The sequence below is a fragment of the Impatiens glandulifera genome, chromosome 2 (assembly GCF_907164915.1).
Source record: "Impatiens glandulifera chromosome 2, dImpGla2.1, whole genome shotgun sequence".
NCBI classification, from domain to species: Eukaryota; Viridiplantae; Streptophyta; class Magnoliopsida; order Ericales; family Balsaminaceae; genus Impatiens; species Impatiens glandulifera.
In genome coordinates, this window is record NC_061863.1 from 47132912 (window position 1) to 47159529 (window position 26618).

General features: G+C 31.3%; 4 protein-coding genes across 4 annotated transcripts; 3 read left to right on the top strand and 1 right to left on the bottom strand.

Moving 5' to 3' along the window:
• The first annotated feature begins 1135 nt into the window (after positions 1-1135).
• LOC124924753 (secreted RxLR effector protein 161-like) lies at positions 1136-2235 on the top strand. Its single transcript, XM_047464747.1, has 3 exons — positions 1136-1154; positions 1626-1849; positions 1900-2235. The coding sequence occupies exons 1-3, from the start codon at positions 1136-1138 to the stop codon at positions 2233-2235; spliced, it is 579 nt and encodes a 192-aa protein (XP_047320703.1).
• A 10007-nt stretch (positions 2236-12242) lies between these two features.
• On the top strand, positions 12243-15031 carry LOC124924754 (probable sulfate transporter 3.4). The gene is made up of 10 exons (XM_047464749.1): positions 12243-12533; positions 12754-12802; positions 12880-13259; positions 13346-13411; positions 13488-13604; positions 13691-14221; positions 14305-14495; positions 14575-14660; positions 14704-14807; positions 14894-15031. Exons 1-10 carry the CDS (start codon positions 12243-12245, stop codon positions 15029-15031), a joined length of 1953 nt encoding a protein of 650 aa, XP_047320705.1.
• Positions 15032-16561: 1530 nt separating this feature from the next.
• LOC124923986 (trihelix transcription factor ASIL1) lies at positions 16562-18010 on the top strand. The gene has a single exon (XM_047464000.1). It carries the CDS (start codon positions 16779-16781, stop codon positions 17838-17840), a length of 1062 nt encoding a protein of 353 aa, XP_047319956.1. The 5' UTR covers positions 16562-16778; the 3' UTR covers positions 17841-18010.
• Positions 17895-26089, bottom strand: LOC124924755 (DNA mismatch repair protein MSH7). The gene is made up of 17 exons (XM_047464750.1): positions 25716-26089; positions 24809-25361; positions 24341-24436; positions 24199-24254; positions 23931-23997; positions 23090-23185; positions 22173-22304; positions 22043-22076; positions 21907-21954; positions 21278-21477; positions 21056-21182; positions 20665-20942; positions 20186-20377; positions 19243-19659; positions 19056-19152; positions 18773-18900; positions 17895-18499 (listed from the first exon to the last, which is right to left on the bottom strand). Exons 1-17 carry the CDS (start codon positions 26030-26032, stop codon positions 18023-18025), a joined length of 3315 nt encoding a protein of 1104 aa, XP_047320706.1. The 5' UTR covers positions 26033-26089; the 3' UTR covers positions 17895-18022.
• Positions 26090-26618: the final 529 nt, after the last annotated feature.

Sequence of the window (26618 nt, forward strand, 5' to 3'; positions counted from 1 at the left end):
AACATTGTATTTTTGGGAAACTACATCGCAGCAAGTTCTCCAAAGCGATTCATAGAACAAAAGGCACACTTGATTACATCCACTCTGATTGTTGGGGGCCGTAACGTGTAGAGTCTTTGGGGGGTCACAAATATTTTCTGTCGTTGATTGATGATTATTCAAGAATGACCTGGATATTCATAATAAAGCATAAGAGTGATGCTTTCAAGAACTTCAAGTAGTGGAAGGCATTAGTGGAGAATCAAACTGGGAAGAAGGTCAAGAGGTTACGAACTAATAATGGTTTAGAATTATGTTGGTCTGAGTTTAATGTGTTTTGCAAGACTGAGGGGATTGCCAGACATCATACGGTTAGGAATACACCTCAACATAATGGTGTAGTAGAACGTATGAATCAGACACTACTGGAGAGAGCTCGGTGTATGCTCTCAAATGCTGGGTTAACAAGAATGTTTTGGGCTGAAGCAGTTAACACAACATGCTATCTGATTAATCGTGGACCTCACACAGGTATAAATCTGAAAACACCTTATGAACTGTGGTCTGGGAAGCTTGTTGATTACTTTATTTTGAGAATTTTTGGTTGCACGGTCTACTATCATGTCAATGAGGGGAAGTTGGAGCCAAGAGCAAAGAAGGGAGTATTTGTAGGCTATGGGAATGGTGTGAAAGGATATAAGATATGGTCCCCTTCTGAGAGGAGGGTTATTCTGAGTAGGAATGTTGTCTTTGATGAAAATTCCATGCTTAACCCAACTGTGAAGTTCACCATTCCGGTAGATTGTGGTGTCGAGAAACAGGTGGAGCATGAAAAGACTAAGGCTAGTTGTGAAGCAGAGGATAGTTTTTCTCAACCACTTTCAGCGGCAGATTTTTCAGTTGCTCCATCATCATCTGTAGAACATCAAAATCTAGCTGTTAATCGCCCTAGAAGAGCTAATTTTGGTGTACCTCCTATAATGTATGGCTATGAGGACATGGTTGCCTATGCTTTACAGGTTGTAGAGGAAGTGGATCCTCATGAGCCATCCACCTACAAAGAAGCTGTTGCGGGTACTGAGTCTGTCCAATGGCTTGCTGCCATGGGAGATGAGATGGCGTCACTTCAAAAGAATCAGACTTGGGAATTAGCTAGATGACCACCAAGGAGAAAGGTTGTCACTTGTAAATGGTTGTTCAAGAAGAAGGAAGAGTTGTCACCAGCTGAGGGGGTCAAGTATAAAGCTAGGTTAGTTGTTAGAGGGTTCAGTCAGAAAGAGGGAGTGAACTATAATGAGATATTCTCACCAATAGTCAGACATACTTCCATCAGGGTGCTACTTGCTATAGTTGCACATGAGGACCTAGAACTTGAACAGCTAAACGTGAAGACAACTTTCTTACATGGAGAGTTGGAATAAGAGATATACATGACTCAACCAGATGGTTTTCAGGAACCTGGAAAAGAGGAATATGTTTGCAAGTTGAAGAAGTCCTTATATGGACTAAAATAGTCTCCGAGGTAGTGGTATAAGCGGTTCGATAACTACATGTTTAAGATTGGCTATTCAAGGAGTCCGTATGACAATTTGTATACTACAACAAGCTCAAATATGGTTCCTTCATCTATTTGGTATTGTATGTAGATGATATGTTGCTAGCTGCTGAGAAGAAGTCTGACATTCAAAAGTTGAAGGGACTACTCAGTATAGAATTCGAAATGAAGGATTTAGGTGCTACTAAGAAATTTTGGGAATGGAGATCTACAGAGATAGAAGTCATAAGAAGCTATTCTTGTCACGGAAGGGGTATATTCAGAAAGTTCTATCGAGGTTTGGAATGGCTACTGCTAAGCCCATTGATACTCCTAGTGCTTCAAATGCACATTTGTCTGTAGTATTTACACCTAAATCATCTTAGGAGAAGGAATACATGTCACATGTTCCTTATGTTAGTGCAGTGAAAAACTTGATGTATGCTATGGTCTGCACTAAACCGGATCTTGCACATGCTGTTAGTGTTGCCAGTAGGTTCATGGGAGACCCTGGTAAGGAACACTGGCAAACAGTGAAGAGGATTTTCCGCTATCTCAGGGGTACATCTGATATTGGTCTCAGTTATGGTGGTGATAGTCAGTGTCTAGTATCTGGTTACTCAGATTCTGACTATGCTGGAGATGTAGACAATAGAAGATCGATGACCGGTTATGTATTCACGCTTGGTGGATCTGTTGTGAGTTGGAAGGCTATTTTGTAGCCGACAGTAACTTTGTCTACTACAGAGGCAGAATATATGGCTTTGACAGAAGTTGTTAAGGAGGGAATCTGGTTGAAAGGATTGGTTAGTGACTTGGGTCTACACCACGATCAGGCTTCGATGTACTGCGACAGTTTGAGTGCAATATGCTTAATCAAGGATCAAGTTCACCATGAAAGAACAAAACACATTGATGTGAGGTACCATTTTCTGAGAAGTGAGAAGAGGATCAAGGTAAACAAAGTGGGGACTGCAGACAATCCAGCTGATATGTTTACCAAGCCGGTTCCGCAGAGCAAGTTTCAACACTGTTTGAACTTGCTCAATGTTAGAAGCTGTTGATTGCCCTTGAAGGGACAAGGCCTGAGGTAGAGCAGGTCACATCTGAGCATTCAGTGTAATGCATCTATTTTGTTTATCTGGGCATTCAGTATAATGCATATGGCACATCTGGTATTTAAAGTACATCTGATGCATCTAGAAAAATATTCAATTCAAGGTGGAGATTTGTTGGTTTCTTTGCCTAGAATATACTTTTTTTTGGGTGTTTGTCCCACATAGGAAGTGAGCAAGAAAAATGTCTTGACCTGGCCCTATAAATAAAGGGCTTGAGTGTTAGTTTTCTTTTGAACTATTTTGAGTATCTGTAATTCGTGTTAACGATTATAGTGGAATATTTTTCAGTGGCTCTGCCCGTGGATTAGTCAGCACTTTTGCTGGATACCACGTTAAATCGGGTGTCGCTTTCATTATGTCTTTTACTATTATTATTATTATTATCATTGTTCTCGCATCCGTTATAACAATATATATTAATGTAATGTTTTCATATTAAGCAAAAGGAATATTTTTTTATGTAAGTATGCTGAAATGTTATTTTGGAGCAATAATTTATAATATCTGAAAATAAATAAATTCAAAAATTCACGGTAGAAAAAAATAGAATTGTTAAAGATATTTAGAGAGATATAATTTCAGATGAAAATACACTTATTCAATTATGGAGAGAAATCGAAATGAATGAAGAGAATAAAAAGCTCTACTAGATATGGATATTTCGTTTGAGAAAGTCACAAGTAGAAACAAAGTAAAAACGCTATAAGCGTTAATTGATGGTTGTTGTTGTCTGTAATTCAATTCTTGTTTCATTGTCAAATCTAGAAATTGTCTAGATCTTATCTTAAATTTTTGTATTTTTTTTTCTTTTTATGGTTTTTTTAATGAGATGTCACTAAGTTGTTTTCCAAAAAATAAAAATTCATATTAAAAACAAACGGGTCTCCTTATTTGTCCCTTCTATTGACACATGATGCCGTCACCCAAGGTTGTTAAGAATGTGTTTTTAAGCCTCCCTCTATGTCCTCGCATAGGTTGGTGTCACTAGGACAAGGGATCATATATGGGTTTGGTAATGGGCTTTAAGGTTGGATGTTAAAATGTTGTTTTCATCGCCTAGTATATAGGAGTCAAATTTTAAAACCATTTTTTTCCTAATTTTTAAGAGAAAATACATGTAAAATCTAAAAAAAACCATTTTCTCAAGCCTAAGTGATATGATGGTTTTTTTAAAAAAATTTTGGGTTCAAACCTTGCTTAAGTATTTATTTATTTTATCAATTTTTTTGGGCCTAAGATATATTGGGCTAAGGCCTTATAACTTGGTTACCTTATATTAGTGCCGTCCCTAAACACTATAACTTCTTTTTATAGCCAGATTATGGTCCGGTTGGTTAGTGTTCTTTGCAAATATTTTTATAATTACAAACAAATAATTATTAAAACCTTTTTTTATTTTTTATTTTTTTATATTTTACAATTTATAATTTTAATTTAATTTTAAATATTAATACATTTCAAAATATATATACATATATATTGATTAGTTTTTTAGAGTTTAATTGAAACCAAAAATTAAGAAAAAATATACTTAGTCCGCAGAATCAGTAAGAGGAGGAACGGATTTAAAAACAAAATTACTTATTATATAAATATTTTATTATTACATCTAAGAACTTCTTTGATCTTGATTTTTATGGAAAAATTTAAATAGTATGTTATTTGGATTTTTGTTTAGTTTAATTAATAATTGAATAAAATTATATATATAAAAAAATTAATTAGTAAAAAATGATATCAAAATTAATGTTTTTAAAAATATTTTGTGTTTTAAAAAAAAAGTTTAATGACATGTAATCACTCTTTCAACTGTAAAACAATTGAAAGTGTTAATGATAAAAGAGTAAAATCAAATAAAAATAATTGTAATTGACATGTAACCACCCTGTCCACTGTAAAATAGTTAGAAGTGTTAATAGTAAAAGAGTAAAATCAAATAAAATTAAAAATAAATATACAATGAGATTTATCAAAAACAATTGTAAAAATAAGTGTTTCAAACAAAATATAATTTTTTGTTTTTGTATGTGATAAAAGAAGGTGGACTGGACCCTAGATGGTGAAGTAAATTAATTCATTAAATAGATTCATTAAATCTCTGGTTTTATGTTTTTTAATATAAAATTACTCATAAATAAAGGGGCACATACACTCGTTCATTTACTTCCCTCTTAATTTCTTAGTGCGCATACAATTACTTATGACATGCATAGAGTAGCAAATGAATATTAAGATAACCATGATCAGTTTGTCAAACCAGCAAAATTAATCTGGAATATCATCTCATTTACATAATAAATATATATATATAGTTATGCTTAATTTTCAAAGTGTCCGGATTGCCTGTTCGAGAGTCATGATTAATTTGGATATATATATATAATATGTGATAGTAAATGAATACTTGAGTCGGATTGTGGGTTGACCCGCACATAAACTTAAAACGATACAAAATAAACTAAAATTGCTATTACATTTATAACATAACCCAAAATAAAACAAGACCTAAGTGCTATATATACTGTGGGCCGGATTCATCCAACATAATATCTACATAAATAACTATTGATAAAACAAATTACTACCATAGTATTTGTGACTCCAACTTTGATATTAGTTGAAAAAGATCACATTTGTGACAACTATATATATATATATTAATGCAATATATATATATATATATATATATATATATATATATATATATATATATATATATATATATTAATGCAATGTTTTCATATTAAGCAAAAGAAAAAAAGAAGATCCTTCTATGTTTACGACACTGAAATGCTATTTTGGAGCAGGAATCTACAATATCTGAAAATAAATAAATTCAAGAACTCATAGTGGAAGAAATAGAACTACTGAAAATATTTGGGAAGATATAACTTGAGATGAAAATGCACTCATTCAATTCTGGAGAGGAATCGAAATAAATGAAGAGAATAGAAAACACTGTTAGATATATAATATTTCGTTTGAGAAAAGTCACAAGAAGAATCAAAGTAAAAACGCTATAGACGCTAATTAATTGTTGTTGTTGTTTGTAATTCAATTCTTGTTTCATTGTCAAATATAGAAATTGTCTAGATCTGATCTTAAATTTTTGTATTTTTTTTCTCTCTTTTGAGTTTTTTAATGAAATGACACTAAACTGTTTTCCCCCAAAAAAATGTTTTCATATTAAAAACAAATGGGTCTCCTTATTTGTCCCTTCTATTGACACATGATGTCGTCGCCCAAGGTTGTTAAGAATGTGTTTTTAAGCCTCCCTCTATGTCCTCGCATAGGTTGGTTTCACTAGGACGAGGGATCATGCATGGGTATGAGTTTGGTAATGGGCTTCAAGGTTGGATGTCAAAATGTTATTTTCATTGCCTAGTATATAAGTGTCAAATGTTTAGCAAGTTTACATCGCCAAGTTTCCATCGCCTAGTAGGGTTCAAGTGTATGGGATGAGAGCTCTAAGGAGCTTGCGACTATGACTCACGATGGTGGTGGACGGTGGGTAACTTTTTGTCTAGGCCGTCCCCCAATTAAATGTACACAAGTGTGGTAAAAACAAATCGTTTAATTAAGAAGTCATTGGAATGGTTGTCTAACTCAAATGACATCGGTATAGGTTCAATGGTGAAAAGAGTCAATACTATATATGGTAAAATGGTTGTAAAATCTTAGCTTCAAACTTTAAGGTACAAAATGGTTTTCGATAGATCTTTTGTTTCATGTGACCAATTGTTCCATCATTTGTTTGTACAAGTAAGACTAAGGGGGTGAATCATGTGCCGACAATGTTGGTGAAGGATCTGTGTTATTCGAGGGACGTGCAATGAGAGTTGCTCCACATTCTCTCGGTGCTTTGAGTCTAGTTTTTAAAATATATATATATATATATATATATATATATATATATATATATATATATATATATATATATATATATATATATATAGTTGTTTATTAGATTACTGGATATATATGCATATTCATTAGGCCTATTTATTATAATATTTAATTATTAAAATTATTATATTTGTTTTGTTGGTCAAAATCACAACAATAAAAACATAATTAAAATAAGATGTATTAAAGATGACTTGAGAGAAAAAAAAATCATATTTTTTTTTTATCAAAGTCCAATATTAATTTTTATGAACTATCTTTGTATAATTGTATTAATACATGTTTTTTTTTATGGGTGGTTCAAAAAATGTCTTTTTGAACTTTACATTTTGTTATTTTTTAGACCAATGTTTGTCTATTGACTCTCTTTATATTAATTTTATTGGCATCGATCTTTCTATTATATTTTTTTAGAGAACTGGTTGCCTTTTTTATTATTGTATTGATGTTAGAAAATTGTTTTATATTAGAGTGATTTTTTTTTTTTTTATTGATTATGACTTGATAAGTTTGTGAATTTTTGGGTAACTTTAATGCATGAACTTTCTTTGCATTATTAATTAATTATTATTATTATTATTGATGAAGGTGGTCCACAAAAGTCTTTTATTGTATATCTTTTTAGAGTCCAATATTTTTGCATTGACTTTCTTTCTATCTTTTATATTAACTTTCTTAATTTGTATAGATAGATTGAGAGAATTGTTTCTTACTTTTTTGTTAGTATTATATATTTAATTATTTTTGTATATTTGTTTTAATGTAAAAAATTAATATGATTATCTCTATCTCAGATTAAATCTTTTAAGAGGAAATATAAAAAAAAAAATTATTTCTATTAAATTGTAAAATCATTTAGTTAATAGTTAATATATATTTTTATTACTTAAACTATTTTAATAGAAATATTCTAAATTATTCTCAAATTCTGGTTTTCTTATGCAAAATTTGCAACAATAATTTTAGTTTGAGTAGTCATTAATTCTATAGCCTATACATTATCTCATCAGCAGTATTTATATATCTTTATAGGATTACAATATATAATATATAATTTAATGTTAATATTTTTAAACTTTGAATGCTTTGAAATCTAACCATGATCTCGAGTGGATTATTTGGATTATTTATCTCTTGAACATCATCATGACACTATTAATTTATTATGTTTTATTATTGCTAAAATGATTTTGTAAATTTGTTAGAAGTTGTAAAAATAACAATATTAATTTTGAATGTTTGAGATTCTTGGCTTATTTTGATTAAATAACATTATATTATTATTAAGACCCGCAATATGGTAAGATGTACAATGGTATAACAATATTTGGATAATATAAGTTATCACATTATTAATTTTGTTATAAAGTGTTGTATAAAACTGTAGTTAATCTCTAAATATAAAACTCTTTATATATAATTTATTTTTAATTTCAATTAAATCCTTTATTAATATTGTTAATATATATTTCTTTATTTTAAATATTAATATATACATATAATATATTGCTGTAATATAATTAAATATAAATAATTTAGATATTATAATTTTTTTTTTAAAATTTATACTTATAAAAATAATTGTATTTTTATTATAATTTTTTTATAATATTATTAAATCATAAATAATACTAATATATGTTATATTAATTTTATTAGAATCAATTAATAACAGTTAAACTAAAAACTCATAATTCACATAAAATTTATATTATAATTAAATTTAATGTTTTTTTATTAATAATAATTAAAATATTAAAGAATATTCATACAATAGTTTGTAATAATAAAAAATGATTATAATTAAATGTTAATAATTTTATAAAAAGTAATTAATTAACTCCATTATTCACTTTAATTGGGGAAAAAAGTAAAATTATACTTTTATCATTATACTGCATTTTTTTATAATATATGAAAAACACAGCATTATAACAAATTTAACTTATATCATTTATATATTAACAATTCAAATATTTAAATATTATAATTTTCACTTTAAAAAAAAAAATAATTAAATATCTTTATGTTCAATTCTTACTTAGACATTTTAGTGGAAGTGTTTTGTTACAAATATTTTAATTAGTCTAAAAAAACAAACTAGTTTTTTTTACTATTTCTAAAGTAAATAAGTATCAAATTTATATGTTTACTTGTTTGAAAATAAAATAAGAAATAAATTTAGAACTTCATATTCAAAATAACTTATATATAATTTAAATAATATTTATTATATATTAATTATTTTTAAGTTATCTTAATAACTTATTTTTTCCATAACTATCATCAACAAAATTATTTAAGTAATCTAAAAGGCCTTAATTAGTTGGTCCATCAATTCATTAATTACTAATAGGTTGGAATTCATCAAATTAGTGTAAGTTGGTCAAGAAAATTAATTATAATTACTAATAGAGAAATAGGATTGGGATTCGTCAAATCTATTGTATCTTTTTATTTAATTACATAAGAATCTCATTATATATTTTTTAATTAATTCATATAACATTTTATAAAATTACATTTATAAATAGTTGTTCAAAATTAAAAATATATCAAACTAATTAAGTTATTTTAATAATAATAAAATACAAATAATTAATATGTTAATATAGCATAATTAAACAGCTATTATATAATTTAATAAAAAAACATAATGTCTTTATATAAATTAACAAAAATAATTAAGACTAAAATATTTTATTATGGTTCAATTAATGTCGGATAAATAAAATAAAAATAGAGAAATGGTTTGGGAAGAGAATGATGTGGGCGCAATTTGATTAGCTGAAAAAATAACAAATTTTTTACTTATATTTCCTCACTCTTTATCTTTTTACAACTTCTCATCTTTATTTTTTTTTAACCTGGTGACACGTCATTCTTTCCTTATTCACTCTCTCAAATTTCATTCTCAATCACTCCTCATAAAAAATATTATTATTTACCCATTTGAAATATATATTATTCAAATAATTAAATCTACTTAAAATTTTATACAAACAGATATTCAAACTAATATTTCTTACATATATTTTCTTCTAAATCAGTTGTACTCATGCACATTTCTTACATATATTTTCAAGTCACACAACGACGCATCATCGCGTGACGCAAAAGGATGACCTGATAATGTTTACAAAAATAACCTCACATAACGCGATAATGTTTTCAAAAATGACCTCGCATGATGCGAAGAGTGTGTCACATCACGCGAGATCATTTTTGCAACTATTATCGGGTCATTCCTTCGCGTGATGCGTATGCAAAGAATATTAAGAATATTTTCATCCAAAAGAGTCATTTATACAAATTTTATCTAGACTTGGTCATTTTCCAAAACGATATCGTCATTTCCTGCTCTATCCCTAACTTGATACAAGTTTTTTATAGATTGTTTTACATGCTCTTTCTTATTTATTACTTAATTTTTTTTAAAATAAAATAAAACACTCCTCAAATTTAATTTAAATTAAAGTAAATTGAAAAAAAAAAAACTAAACTTCATCTCTAAATTCGTTATGACTAATATTTTTAGTCTAAATAATATAAGATGTTGAGAATATTTATCAATAATATTTTTAATGTCATTCAACTTAGCTTTTATTTTTGTGACGTACAAATTACATACTATAATTATATAATATGATAAAAAATCAAAAAAATCAATATTATTATTATGGAAAATTAATTAAGGAAATTAATAGATTAAACAAAGAAAATAATAATAATAGAATTGTAAAGATTTAGTTATATTTTGAAAAAAAAATGGTTAACTAGGATAGGACTATGTTATGAATTTTCTACATTATTTCTTTTATTTATTATTTAAAAAATCAAAGAGATAAAATTTTCAATTTTAATTAAAAATAAATAAATTATTAAATATCACCATTTATAAGAAGAGTTGTACTATTATATAACCTTTATTAATGATAAGTTTATCATTAATCAATTAAGGGGAAAAAATAAGTTAATTAATTACATTATAAAATATTTCTTATAAATATGTTATATAATAAAATAATAAAATCTCAAATTGTATAGAGGTGAAACATGGTTAATTGAGATGCATGGTTTTGTTTATGCTTTTTTTTATACTATCTATTTGATTTATTGTTTTAAAATTTATTTATAAAAATAATAATAATAATGTGAATGTTTCAAATTTAATTAAAATAAATAAATTATAAAAAAAAAACTAATGATATAGAGTAGGCATAAAGATGACCATTATATCTCATCATTTAAATTATATAATGAAATGGTCAAATGATCATATAAATATTTTATATTGTAAAATAAGTAACTTTATTCTCAAAACCAAAAATTACAAATTTTATTTTTTTCAAGGAATGAATGGATTATAAACTTCAAATCATCAAAATAACCTTAATTCCAAACATCTAGCTATATGTTTAATATTGTGGTAATATATCAATAGTATGTGATAGTAAACTATTGTCCATTAAATTAATATTACAAAATAATATTAACATAATTCTCTGACTAAATTTCTATTAACTAAATTACCAAAATAACTTACAGTAATTGTAACAAACATATAAAAAAATTATCCATAAAATTAGTCAATACAATTAATTCACATCTTATTTGTGTAAAATCTTCATTATAACTTTTTGAAAAGAAAAAAAGTCATGACCATATGTATATTTCATATACCATTTTATTTATCCATTTCTCAAATAAGAAATAAAAATCATTAATTAATATTATTGATCTTATTCGGTAAGTATATGATATTTTTGACTTGGTAAAAAATCAAAAAAAAAAATCTATTAATATAATTTAAATTTTTATCAAAATATTACTTTTTCATAAAGTTTTTACCTTAACTAATTTAATATCATCTAGTATATCAAATAAAAATAAAATCACTCTCACTTTTTCTTTTATCCATTTTAAAAATATTATGACGTCACCTTCTTATCCTTGTAATACTAATTAAATTTCATCTTATAATAGTAAAAATATCTGGTCATATAATAAAATAATTAATTTGGTGTTAAAAAATATAACTTAAATACATGTAATTAAATATATAAGATTTATTTACTTAATTTGGTAACTTAATTTGGATTTGGTCTTACACACTATAACTTAAATAATACCAGTAAATAGATAAGATTTATTTAATTTGGAATTGAATTTGGTATTAATATTTGTGCTTGAAATAGATTAAGTAAATAGAAATTAAATAGGCTAGTAAATAATGAAATCAAGTATTAGTAATCTAAACTTGATTTAATGTGAAAATAAAGTATTTACTATTTTGAAATAAGAAAATATTGATCAAATCTGTTATAGTGGATAAGTTTTGATATATATGACTATTAAATTTAAATAAAAATAAAAAATAAAAATAAAATTAAACCAAATAAAAGATATATATTAGTTAAACTTTGTCTTGGTATAAGTTGTTTTGCAGTGTGATTGATCTACTATTGTTTATCTGCATGTAAGGTGGCCATTTCTAGGTCATGACAATTGTTGTTTACTGTCCATTGTCTTAATTTATTTCCATATTTAATTAACTATTTTATTAATTGAATTGGTGAGTGTGAAATGAGTCAACAATACCATATTCTCTATAAATTGGAACCAGATTGTTCATCTTTTTAATGCATTTGCATTTATTCATGTTGAAGTGAAAGAGAAACCATAATAGCTTTCTTTGTTTGACAATGGCCGATTCAATCTCAAAAAGAGTAAACGTTTCTTCTAAAGACGATGTCGTCCTGGTTTGTTTGCCACCAGAAAGGAGTTCATTCCAGAAACTGAGACAACGCCTGTCTGAGATCTTCTTCCCTGATGATCCTCTTCACATGTTCAAGAATCAAACTTTATCAAGAAAATGGGTTCTTGGTTTACAGTACATCTTCCCCATCCTTCAATGGCTGCCTTCCTATACTTTCCAACTCTTCAGATCTGATCTCATTGCAGGTCTCACCATTGCTAGTTTGGCCATTCCACAGGTGGGTTTTGTATTCATGTGTATTTTGTCTATATCCTCTCTGTTTGAAAGCAAAAATCTCGAACTGAAGTTTTTGTCATTAACTATCTTAGTTTGTTACAGGCTTTTGCAATTATGTTTCACTGTCATCTTTGTTTGCTTCTTTCATAACAAACAAAATTAAATTGTTTTGTAAGTCTAGGAATCATCATTGTATTTATAATTTAATTACTTTTTTGCAGGGAATAAGTTATGCAAAACTTGCACATTTGCCACCAATAATTGGATTATGTGAGTTCCTAAACATCAATAATATATTCTTCAAAAAAATGTATCATCTGACAGTTTTTTATATTTTTTTGGGACAGATTCTAGTTTTGTTCCACCATTGATATACTGGGTTCTTGGGAGTTCAAAGCATCTTGGGGTTGGACCAGTTTCAATAGCATCACTGGTAATGGGAACAATGTTAAGTGAAGAAGTGAATCCAATAACTCAACCAGATCTATATCTTAGCCTTGCTTTTACTTCTTCCTTCTTTGCTGGCCTTCTTCAAGCTTCATTGGGATTTCTAAGATTAGGGTTCATAATTGATTTCCTTTCAAAGGCAACTCTAATAGGTTTCATGGCTGGAGCTGCCATTATTGTCACCCTTCAACAGCTTAAAGGTTTGCTTGGTATTGTCCATTTCACTAACAAAATGCAAATTGTCCCTGTTATGTCATCTGTTTTTCACCAAACTAAAGAGGTAAAAATCAAACTATATATATATTACCTTTTGAATTCATTTTGATCTTATATTAATTAGTTTATTGTTTTTTTTTGGACATGCAGTGGTCTTGGGAAACCATTCTTATGGGTTTAAGTTTCTTAGCCTTTTTACTAATCACTAGGAAAATTGTAAGTCTTAACCATTAAAATATTAACCCCTTGTTCATTAGAGATCTCTGTCATTTATAATTTTACAATTTTACAGAGCATGAAGAAACCAAAGCTATTTTGGATATCAGCAGCAGCACCATTAACATCTGTTTTTCTGTCTACTCTTCTGGTTTTCATCTTCAAATCCCACTTAAAGGATGTCATCTCTATAGTAAGAACAATTAACTGATTAATTTAAATTACTGTGAAGTGTTGTTGATGATGATAATGATGATGATGATCCAATTATCTAATCAGATTGGGACACTGCCAAGAGGGATCAATCCACCATCTGCAAATAAGCTAGTTTTTCATGGTTCTCATCTTGCTCTCACAATCAAAATCGGAATCGTGACTGGGATTTTGTCTCTAACCGAAGGAGTTGCTGTTGGAAGGACGTTTGCTTCAATTGAAAACTACCAAATTGATGGGAATAAAGAGATGATGGCTATTGGTCTAATGAACATGGCTGGTTCTTGTTGTTCATGTTATGTCACAACTGGTTCTTTTTCTCGGTCGGCTGTGAACTACAATGCTGGTGCCAAAACTGCTTCTTCTAATGTAGTAATGTCGGCTGCAGTGGTGATTACTTTGCTATTCCTTATGCCCCTGTTTTACTACACGCCAAACTTTGTTTTAGCCGCAATTATTATGACTGCTGTCATTGGACTCGTCGATTATACAGCCGCCATTAAGCTTTGGAAGATAGATAAGCTTGACTTCTTGTCGTGTTTATGTTCCTTTTTTGGTGTTCTTTTCTTCTCTGTTCAATCTGGTCTTGCAATTGCCGTTAAGTTTCATCTTAAATCTTTCTATTTCTATTTCCTGTCTGGATCCATTTTATAAATCTAACTTAATTAATGAATTCACAGGTTGGAGTGTCCATTTTAAAGATTCTACTCCAGGTTACTAGACCAAACACAAATGTCCTAGGAAACATTCCTGGGACTCAACTATATAGGAGTCTAACCCATTATAAGGACGCATTAAGGGTTCGATCTTTCCTAGTCTTGGCCATCGAGTCTCCTATGTATTTTGCTAACTCATTTTATTTACAAGAGAGGTTCGTTACATTTGGTTTATTTATTTATTTTTTTGTTAGGCCATGTCGTTTTATACTTGTATTGGTCATGGCATGACAGGATATTAAGATGTGTACGAGAAGAGGAAGAAAGGATTCAAGCAGATAAAGACGCGACTCTCAAATGTGTAATATTGGATATGACAGGTATGAATGTATGATTGATTAAATTATGAATATGTCACGCTAGAACTTTCTAATCGTGGTGAATTCTCAGCTGTGACCGCGATAGATAACAGTGGGATTGATGCCATTAGCGAACTTAACAAATCATTGCAGAAGAAATCGCTTCAGGTAAAATTATACATAAATAAAATAGGTTATTAATAAATATATGGTGATGGATATGAATGAAAATTAGGAAATGTTTTTTTTTGTAGATGGTTTTGGTGAATCCTGTTTCAGAAGTTATGGAAAAGTTGAGCAACTCAAAGCTGTTGGATTTGTTTAGCCTCAACAGCCTTTATTTGTCGGTGTCTCACGCAATCGATGATATATCGTCTGGTTGGAAGGCATGAACATCTACGATATATAAAAACTGAGCCCGAGCATGAGACGGAGCCAGAATAATTTCAATTTCCTAAATTGTTTTTTTAAGGAGTTGTTAAAAATGTGACAAAAGTTTATATAATTTGGAAGGATTCATGTTTGTATGTGTATGTAACTGTCAAGTACTAAATTTGACTTCTGATATGAATCCCATCTTTTATTACCTTTTTAGAGTTGTAATTTTGGTTTAGTTGCTGTTAAAAAATGAGAAGATAAAAAGTAGTCAAAGATATAGGATTTTGAAGATATTGCGTGAAATTGAAAATATATTATATATTACAGGTCAAAAGATATAATGTTTTCTTAATTTAATTATATTATACAATGTGAAATTATTTATTGTATATCTTCTTAAACATCTAAAATTATTTAAAATATTATAATTTCTTTCATTTCTTTGCATAAACTTATAGTGACATATTTATTCATTTTTATTTTTTTACGTTTTACTGCGCACTAAGCACTCATATCGGTTTTCAGATAACTTTTCAGCTCCAATTTTAAGCGACGACACAACTATTCGGTTGTATTTTTAAACAACGATGTTGCAAACGAAGACGACTACGAGATTATTGTAACATATCGATTGAAGATATATTGCGGTGCGGGTTTTTCCGTATTTCACTATTTTGTTACGCTATAAAATTAGAAACCTATATTGATTTCATTATATTGAAGTTAATGTGTAGATGAAGCGTCTACATTGATCGACTCCTTATCTTAAAAAAAATAATGTCCTACCTATTCTCCAATAGATCCAAAGAATCTTTGACAATCAATCGTCTTTATACGCATATGCTTGCTCTATCTTTTTATATACATAACTTAAACCTAATTCAAAATCTATTTTCTCGATAAAATTAACATACGTTTTAACTTTTATAGTGTAACTAAATAGTGAAATACGACGAAACCCACGTCAAAAACATCATTTTCTAAAAGTTAAACGGAACAATTAAGTCGTCTTTCGAGAATAAAGTTAAAAAGTCGACTACAATTTGATAACCGACAACCAGATTTATAAAAATAAAAAATAAATATATCACCTAAATGAAAATTTTATGCCAATTTTCAAATGAAATTAACATAATTATAAACTCTTAAATAATCTTAGATGTTCATAGAATAAATCAAACAAAAATAAATATATAAAAATAATTTAAAATAAAATAATGTATAATATATATATATGTCAAACTAAGTTAAATATTCATTAACTATTATCCATATATTATTATAATACATAACTTCTATCAAACATTAACTTTAAATTTCTACAATAATAAAGGAAATAAAATGTTAATTCCACAATAAGTCAATTTTAACTTTCTTTAAATTTTAATTTCAGATTTATTAATTTATATAAAAATATTTTATAAGAAAAAGAAGGTCAACCATTTTTAGCACACTAGTGGGAAAAAGTCAAAATTGAAACCATAGAACTAAAGTTATATATTGATATTGATCGATTGTTCTCGATCTTTCATCTTCTCTTTCTAAGATGGCCGAGTCAGCTAATTTCACCCTCCTCTAAAACCCTAAAAAAAAAAAGCTCCAATCTTTTCCTCAATTTCTCTTCTTCTCATCTTGTGTTCATGTCCGTCCACCACCATCGCACCCTGTAAAGCAATAAAGGTTCGAACTTTTGTCATCTCTAGGTCTTTATTTTGCGAATATATCTCTATATCTTCTTCAGAGGTAGATAGAAGAAGGAAAATGGGTGATACTGAAGATGATGCTAGATACCCTCCAAGACAATATGTAAATCATCGATCGGCTTATCAATCTACTTCTCGCACGAACCCATCCATTCGAAACCCTCCTTATCAAATTAACAACAATTACCGCGATGAAGACGATTATGAAGATGGATATGAAATGGAAGAGGAAGAAGAAGATGAACCCAACAGTGAAGAAGATGAAGCAGGAAATGGGTATAAGCAAAAGAAGCGAAAGTTGGAGTCTTTAGTCAACAACTACGAGTTCGTTGCAAGGAAGCCTCAACAAAATGTTCGAATTTCCCCTGCTGATTGGACTGAGCAAGCCACTTCCGAGCTTCTAGAAGCGTGGGGAGATAGATTCTTGGAGTTAGGGAGGAAGAGTTTGAGGTCAGAGGATTGGCAAGAATTGGCTGAGAAAGTGTCGGATTCGACAAAGGTGGATTGGACGGAATCGCAATGTAGGAACCGACTAGACACGTTGAAGAAGAAGTACAAGAAGGAGAAAGCAAGGATGGATGAAAACTTCTCAAATGGGTATAACAGCAAATGGGGTTTCTTCAAGAAAATGGATATGTTGTTGAATCCTTCGGTTAGGCAACAAGGGGGTCTTCCTTGCGGGGTTGATACGGGAGAATACGTGTTTATGAACTCGAAGGTTTATTTGAATAGGTCAAATGGATTGGATGAGATGAGGGACAGTCCTGGTGAATCCGATGCGTCTGAGGAAGAAGAGGGCTCAGCCGGCTCTAAAAGGAGGAATGGGGAAGCTGATGGAACATCCTTTAGATTGTTGGCGGATTCGATTCAGAAGTTTGGCGATATATATGAGAAGATTGAGAGTAGCAAGAGACAGCAAATGGTGGAGCTGGAGAAGATGAGGATGGATTTCCAAAGAGACTTGGAGGCTCAGAAGAAGCAGATTCTTGAGAGGGCCCAGGCCGAGATCGCCAACATAAGGCAGCAGCAAGAAGAGGACGGCGATGATGATGATGACGAGGAGGATGAAGACGACGATGATGATGCAACAGATGGCTCTGCCCAGAACCATAATGGATGATAAAATGCAGGTATAAGACGATGTATCTATGTCGTTTTGACAACACACAATTTCCTTAGCTTATGTTTGCTACTGTCATGATTCATGCTGCTGAATAATCAATCATACACAAACTGTTAGCATAATGCAAAACTAACAACATGATTCATATATGATATTAGCTTATCTCATCTATGATCTACTTACCTACCGTACGAGTTCTTTAATTCATGCCATAGGCAAAACAATGTATCAAATGTATCATTGTCCTCGTCTTCTTTATTGTCAATTAATGCTGGACTGATTTTTGACATGGTTAAGAGTGTCTTCAACCATTCTTCATGTAGAGAAGAGAATTCTGATCTTTGTTCACTAGACTTGAAAGTTTCTCCAAGAGAGGCTTTCATTGTTTTGCCAGCCCTTGATGCAGCTTGGACTACCTGATTTGGAATCCCAGCCATGAGAGCCACTTGCATCCCGTAGCTCTCAGGGCATGGCCCAGAGGCAAGCCGATACAGAAAAACTAGGTTTTGCTCTGGTTTCAACAAGTATGACTTGAAAGTGCATGCCATGTGTTGGAGTAATACGTGGGGATGAGATGCGAATTCCTTTGTTAGGGGATGATAATGTGTTGCAAAAAGTAACCGGCAATTCACCACCTCTACTAGATGCCGAAATACCTGCCCACATTACATACAAACTTTAGCGAACAGACTGCAGCATGCATACTACTTTTATGGACATACATGTAGGGAGTAAATAACAATGACAAGCTATGAACGCAGACCACATTTAGAAATACTTATTGTTCATGTATATGGGTCCGTTTTCAGATAAATAAATACAAATAATTTTTTTTATCCGGAAATGTATTGAGATATAGAAAAAGAAAGTGTTCCAAGTGGCTCACAGCATAACTAGATTACAATTTTGAGATAGTGAAGAAGACTCACAGCATAAGCGATTGCATATCCATCAAATGTGCTTGTGCCGCGACCTAGTTCGTCGAGAAGAACCAAGGAATCTTGTGTAGCATGTTTAAGAACTGCTGCTGTTTCATTGCACTCAATGAAAAATGTACCTGCACAGGATCAAACCCAAATCAATTCAATTAATCATTCGATCTTCCCTTTTCAATTTGATCAATCCATTTTTGTTTAGATTTTTGCAGTGAAAACAATAACAAGAAAAAAGAAAAATTAAATATCATCTATTGGCCCTTCTCCTAGAACTTACTTTCTCCTGTCATGATCCGATCAGTGGCACCAAGTCGGGTGAAAATGTTATCCACAAGGGAAAGAACACATGATTCGCAAGGCACATAAGCACCTATCTGAAAACAATAATAAACTTAAATGTAAACGACGGGCCAACTGCAATTTGCTTTTGTGAAGGTTTCCATGGCAAAATGAAGAAAACAAACCTGGGCTAGAATAACAGCTAAACAAGTTGCACGTAATAAAGTAGATTTCCCACCCATGTTTGGTCCAGTCAATAGCAAAGTGCGAGGATGATAGACATCTGAATCCTCCCCAAGGATAACATCGTTTGGAACAGGCATTCTTCCACCATCACCAAAAGCAAATGGATGCCAGAGTCCTTTTAATTTAAGAATTGGTCCACTGGTTTCTTGTGATACATTTGTTGCTTTTGATTGAGACAAAATAACAGGCTTAGACACGGAACCGCCGCATGAAGAAACGGCGTTGATTGCAAAAGATCTTAGAACATCAATGCATGATATGGCTTGGATCACTTCAGACCATTCATTTGACTTCTCAAGAAATAACTCAACAAGAACAGAAAGAATCTCAGCATCTATGTCTTTTGCATCACGGTCCTGGTATCATGTAGAGTACTTCAGTGATATATTTTTTCTTTTCCCATTAAAATGCTAAAAATAAGAAGCAACAAAAAGTGCCCGACAGAGTAGAGAGTTTAAACTCCAAGTTCCAAATTTGGCATCAAAGACAGATTAATTTCTGTTTCTTTCTCTTCAGGCTCTCAATTGAGATTTTATTATTGACAAAGGATTGTTTTAATCATCACTCAGAATTCCGAATAGCATTTTAGAGAAGAAAGGTGGAAATAACATTTGGAAAGTGCATCTCCATTTTAGCATATGCATGCAAGAAGCCTACCCAAGTACAAGAAACATTTTTTTAGCCGAAAAAACTTGTTGAAACTGAAGATCCATGATTGTGAGAAATATTGGACTTAATAGTGCAACTCAATGTTCTTTATAGGCATTTCAGTAAAATGAATTTCTTATGACTTTTACCATTGATGATTGATCACTAGGCAATCTTCAAATGCTCTTTGCTATGCTTTTAATAGAATCTTAAAAGGGTGGAAAAGTTGTAGACCTGGTAATTGGGGAAATCGGTGTCAATAGCTGCTTCAAATTGAGAGAGATGTTTTATAAGTCCCTCATCACCATTTAAGGGAGGAAGCTTCAAAACTTTCAGCAACGAAACAATTATCTGTGACTCAAGTAATTGTACCAAGAATTCCATTGCAACAGACAAGCCTTTAACCAAGGATCCAAACACTTTAACCTACATTATACAGAAGATTGAATAGTTTAGTCAAAGAGAAGATGTATACAAGATGAAACAGATGAAAGACTTGATACTGTTTAAGGTTTGGTCCATTTGAAATGATAGCACAATAGTCAAAACCTTTTTTTTTAAAACGACAAGATAAAGTGATAGCATAACAACATAATTTTGAGCATAACAGCAAAATAACATAAATGGCCAAACCATAAACTGTTAGTGAACAATCCAAGATCACTTAGTGAACCATGCGAGATCACTTTACATAGGAAGAAAAGATGATATACCCGTTGTTTCAGAACCTTCTTTCCAAACAAAGGAATGACAAGAGAATCAGCTGACTGAAAGCTAGCTTTAACTCGACCAATCAACCTCTCCAAGTCTGGAATCTTGCGAAAAGATTGTCCTATGAGACCCATAATTTCTGGATGTGATATCAATATTTCAACCATATTTAGCCTGTTCTTTATTTCCTCTACATCATTCAATGGATGGCAGATCCATCTTTTTAGAAGACGCTTTCCAGAAGGTGTTACACAGTTATCCAGATAGCTGTACAGAGTACCTAAAATCATGTGGCACACATTCAGATAGATATTCACACAACAAAACACTATCCAAAAAAAGTATGACACTGACAATAGATTATTCTTTGTAGCTTAAGGAGTCAGAACTTGCCTGATGAACTTCCATCAACATTATTGTTAAATATCTCAAGATTTCCAATTGTCTGCCCATCCATTCTAAGGCAACCTTTATAGACTTGATATTGGAGAATGCTTCCATTATGCAAAATATCGTCTAACTGTTCAAAGTTGGAAAGGACCAATGAACAACAATCGCATATTTTTATTGTTCTGAGGTGATTGATAAGGCCAAAATAAATAAATAAAAACTTACCATCAAACGACCTAGGTGACTAACAAGACAACCGAGAGCACATAAGGCAAGGTCACGGTGGATAATGCTATCGAGCACATCATTCCACATATGACAAGAACTTTTAAAGTATCCTTTTGACTGAATCAGATTTCTAACATCAGAAGCGTCCACTAAGTCTATGGCAGGTTGTATAGGGGTCAGTTGTGATGCTGAAGATCCTGAGGATAGTAACCGAATAAGTTTATGTGTATAAAATAGTTTGATAAATTCAACAATTTTCTTCAATCAAGTATAGGAAATAATACAGTCACAGACCCAAGATGGTGGAAGAACTAAATGAAAAGCTTAAAGAATAAAGTGGTGCAGATTATCCACAGTTAACCAGTGTCCATGGCAAAGCAAAAAAAAAGTGTATAGTAACCAATACCAAAAGAATTACTACTTGAAGAGAAATAATTTTCTGAAAAAGGCCCTTCCAGTGTTTATTCTATTTATCAAAGTCACATTTTCTAAATTGGCAGGCAGTTGCTCCAAGTTTCTACATACCATAATACCTAGATATTAAGTTTCATATGCAGAATACAAAAAGTAATAAAGTTCATTCTATGATTAATATGCATATTGTAAAAACCAACAAACTCATTAACCTGATACAGAGTACTTGTTAATTGCTTTTTGAGCTTCTCTGGACAGCCCTGCATCAGAAACATGACATTACAATGTGGCCACTAAATTTAACTGAATATGATGCCTAAAGTAAATTTATGTCGGTTAATGGAATACCTTGTGTTTCATATATAACTTCCTTTGGTGACACCTGATATAAACATCAGAAATAATAATAATAATATTATCTACATGAGCAAGGGTAAATGGCAATCATACTTACAAATCATAGTGCAGCAGCACTTACCTGCATCATCAGAGTACCTAATGCTGCAGAAGAAGAATCATCAGAAAAAGATCCAAGCCAAAACTTTAAAGCTGCACAATCAACAAAAGCAAATCCATATGCAGTCGACCCATCTCCCAGCAAACATTTACCCTGGATAAAAATCATTATTGAAGGTCAATTATAATACATAAAATAGTCATAAACAGATCCATGAACACAACATTTATAAAACATCTGTCAGACATAGTTTGGTCCAATATGTTGATCAGGCAAGGTGGAATATGGTTCACTAAGAAAAAGAATCATTTAAGATAAGCAAATGACCTCTAAATTATTCCCCAAAATCAAAGAACTCAGTTAAAGAGTTCACAAGAACACTAATAGAAGAAAAAGAGATAGATTTCACCACCATGTTCAATCTGGTGTCCTACTTTCTGTTTACCTAGATAACCATGTTAGCTTCAGAGAACAGCTTAGAACCCAAGAATCATTGGCTGAACTCTTATGTTTAGACTATCTTAGCAGCCAACAATTCACAGTCGGAGTTTCCACCTACCACAACTAGTGCCAACGGTAGGCAATACAAGGGAAACAGCAAGTCTGAGGAATCTTAAGAATAGGACAAAAACCGCATGAAAATTAAATGATGCTTATTAAGTCGCAAAGGTTTAGCAAAACCAATTGTGGCACAGGGAAGAGTGAGAAGATGTCATTGGACTCAAGATAAGTTTGTAGTTTCTTTCTTTTCTGATCTGGTCGCAAAATTTGCAACAGACGCAAATAAAATGAATCTTTTCAGGGGGAAAGGAATAATGAGAAAAGGGGGAATAGTTGACATATACAAGAAGAATCTTGATATCCTGCAAAAAGATAAGTATGGAAACTTTTTTTTTTGGGAAAAGTAAGTATGGAAACTTATTAGCCATTAGACTAACCTCTTTTATTGCCAGCAGATGAACTGCTTCAGGTCCAATGTTACCATCAAGTATAGTTGATGGAGTGATCACTTGAACTAATTTCCTTTGAATCACCTACATATAATGTAATATAAGAAACTTAGCTAGTAGCTCCATGTATGGACAAAGAAATTTTTGGGGTTACAAACAAAAATAAAATCTCATAATTATACTCCTGCAAAGAAATTTGAACTTCATAAATATCATTATGGCAATGGCATTATTAAGCACAGCTTTTTCCATCAGTATTAAGTTCAATATAAAGTTGACTACATAATAAAATTCTAATTCTTGCTAATTATAAGGAAGCCTGTGGAATAATTATGATACAGTGCAACGAACTATAATGAACAGTATAAGGTACTCAGTCCACAGACAGGCTATAGCACTGTAGAATCCAGTCAAGAGCTTGAGTTCCTATTTGGAACGGACAGGAAGAGGCCTACCCATATATTCAGCTTGAGAATGAGAATGAAAGTAACATAAGGAAAGAAGTTTCCAAACTCAAGGTAAGAACATGAAGTATCGATGAAGCTTCCATGTAATTTGTCTATCCTTAAGGTGCTAGTGCCTGTAGAAAATGATTTCTCCTACCTAATAAATGCATTCTTCATATGTCCACAATCAATTAACGGTTGAGTAATTTTTCCATTTGTTATACCTAGTGACAGTTCTAACATGACCCCCCAAACTTAAACAGACTTTCTGTGTGGGAGTGTAGAAAAGTTGGGAAAACTGTCAATTCTAAAACTAGCACAACCACAGAAAGTGCAGAAGTAGTTGAGGAGATTTCCATAGAAGTAGCACATGTATCACTTACAGAACCAGGGCCTCTAGATTTTGCTTGTTCAGATGTCTCCAACTGTTCCATTCGCCCAACTTTATACCTGAGAATGTGACAAGAACATGAAGACCAAATAAATTCGCTAAGATAATTGTCCAAACCACTAAACTAAAACAATGGAATAAGCAATAATGCAAAATAGGATATACAGAAATTTAAAAAAATTGTTCATGATTTAGAGAGAAGTTTTGGTGAATTAGGTTATGTTCAGTCCCAAAACTTGACATAACTAGGTAATCCTCACCCTCGAGCAGTCAATTTTTGCACGGCATCATCAATTCCATTTTCAGAGATGCCAACCTAGTCAAAGAAAAACAGAAACAGGTGGGATGGTTTGAAGGGATGAAAAAAAGCATTATCATGATAACTGAGGACGAGAACGTTACCTGTCTGCATTTTCCCAAACCACTTAATGTCATTTTCCAGTTAAGCTCCTTGTGGCCAATTTCAGCATCAAGTTCATACAGCTCATAAAATTTCCCCTGTATGACACATGAATAGAAATGAGATGATCCATTCATCATAAATACATGCAAATGTAAGAAGGTTTGCATTGGTTATTCTGATTTGCATGTTAAACAAATAGAATTCTCAAAAGCACTAGGAAGAAAAGAATTTTTCATTAAAAATAAAGGCACCCAAGGATTCACATCATCCATATTCCATAGAAAAAGCACTAGGAAGAAGGCAACAATAATCCACACATTTGACAAAGATATAAAACAATTTCTCTCATTGAAAATTATGCCCATATATGTAGATGCTTTCTATTAAAGAGTCTTGGCATGCTTTCCTGTAAGTAACATTCATGAAAAAGAAAAAGAAGTAAAATCAAAAGAAGTTTTGTGACTGACCACTTTGAAAAAGAGTATAACATCCATATATTTTGATTTTACACTCCAATATTGTCTCTGAGATGCTGTCATTTTTGTTAAAACGTGAGGAGGTATATAAAGTGTCCTCTTGTCATAAAGAGGATCCTCAGGCCTTCTTCCATTTGCATCCTTGATTTTACAAAGGTCCAACCATTCAAACTTAGAATCCATTTCAGAAGATCCTTCAAGTTTTTTATTTACATATTCTGAATCCTGGAGATATTTCATTCTTTTGTTGGAACTTGATTCAAGGGATACATCTGTAGCCTGAGTCTTGCAGGTTTCCTCTTGAATTCGCTTAAAACGAGGAACAAGAGGTCGCATTCCTGGTGTTTCAGGCCCTGCAATGTCATCTAAATCTTCTATGAACAAATGTGACCCTTTATTAACTCGATTAATTGTTCGACCGGCAGTGATGACATTTTCCTCAACCCTATGTTGAAATGGAGAAATTCCACAAGACAATTCTTCCTGGACACCACTCGTATTAGAAATTGAGCTAGCAATAGCAATGCCATCACTACAATTAGTCCTGTAATATTTCAAATAAATTAATAAATGAGTAATTGTCCAAACTAAGAGAAATCGACTGAAAAAGGGCAAATCAAATGGTCAAACCAGTTGATAATCAAATTTCATCATCCATATCTAAATCATCAGGTTTGAATAGAGGTTTTAAATATTTAATAAGTAGATTAATCACTGTCATATTGCAGACTAAGATTCAATGAACTTAACACAACTTTCAGTCATCATCAAAACGGATAAGCAAGTGATGAGTTAAACATAAGTTAAATAATGAAATTATTACATAAATGTCTGAAATAGAATCGAAGACAAGCAAGTATTTGAACGGTAAATACAGAAAACCTGATAAACTACAAACCTCTCTTGATGATTTTGTCTGTTATCGACCTTGGCAAACTTATGCTTGATACTGGAGAAGAGAGAAGATGTGGTCTTATCCGAAAATATCGGACGCGGTACCTTCTCAGGCGGTGTATCGGTTCCTCTTACTTCAAAAGGCGAATCAATGGAAGAAATAGAAGAAAGTTGACTCTCTCCGGAAATGGAGTGGCTGATGGACTTCGGGATATGAGGGACTCTGAGGCGGTCCAGCGTGCAGCCAATGCCATCATCGCGCTTTTGGTTATCTGGTGCAGGTTTCTTGAGGAAAGATAGTATGGATTTCTGACGATGCATGCTAGGTTAATCGGAACGGAGAGAGATTGAGAGAGATTGGGAGAGATAAGTTAGCAAGGTAAAGAGTGATATTGAAGAGTTGCCTTGCCGGCTTTGAAATGTGCAAAAGAAAGAAAGTTATTACTTTTGGCGCCAAATTTTCGCTCGCGAAAAGGTAGGGAAAACTGAAAGTGTGTAAATGAATGAGTAAATAGTTTTATAGGGACTAAATAATTAGACCAATCAATCAATAAAGGTCTAAATGTAAATGGAGGTACATGATGACTTTATCTTAAGATGAGCACAATGTACCATTTTTATGTATCACTTTTGGGTTTATTTTCACATTTAAACCTTCGATTTCAAGAATTTTATTTATTGTGGCTCATCTGAAAAATGGTATATATTGTGGTCAAGGGTGGGTTGAGTCAGAATTTGATGGCATGAAAAATGAGAAAATTTTGGATAATACGATGTTATAATGTAAGTTTTATCATTTTTAAATAAATAAACAATCAATTAATTATATTAAAAAAAATTAAGAAATTAAAAGGTAATGTGAAATCTTTATTAGGGTGTGTTTGATAACCCTGAAATTGGTATTGGA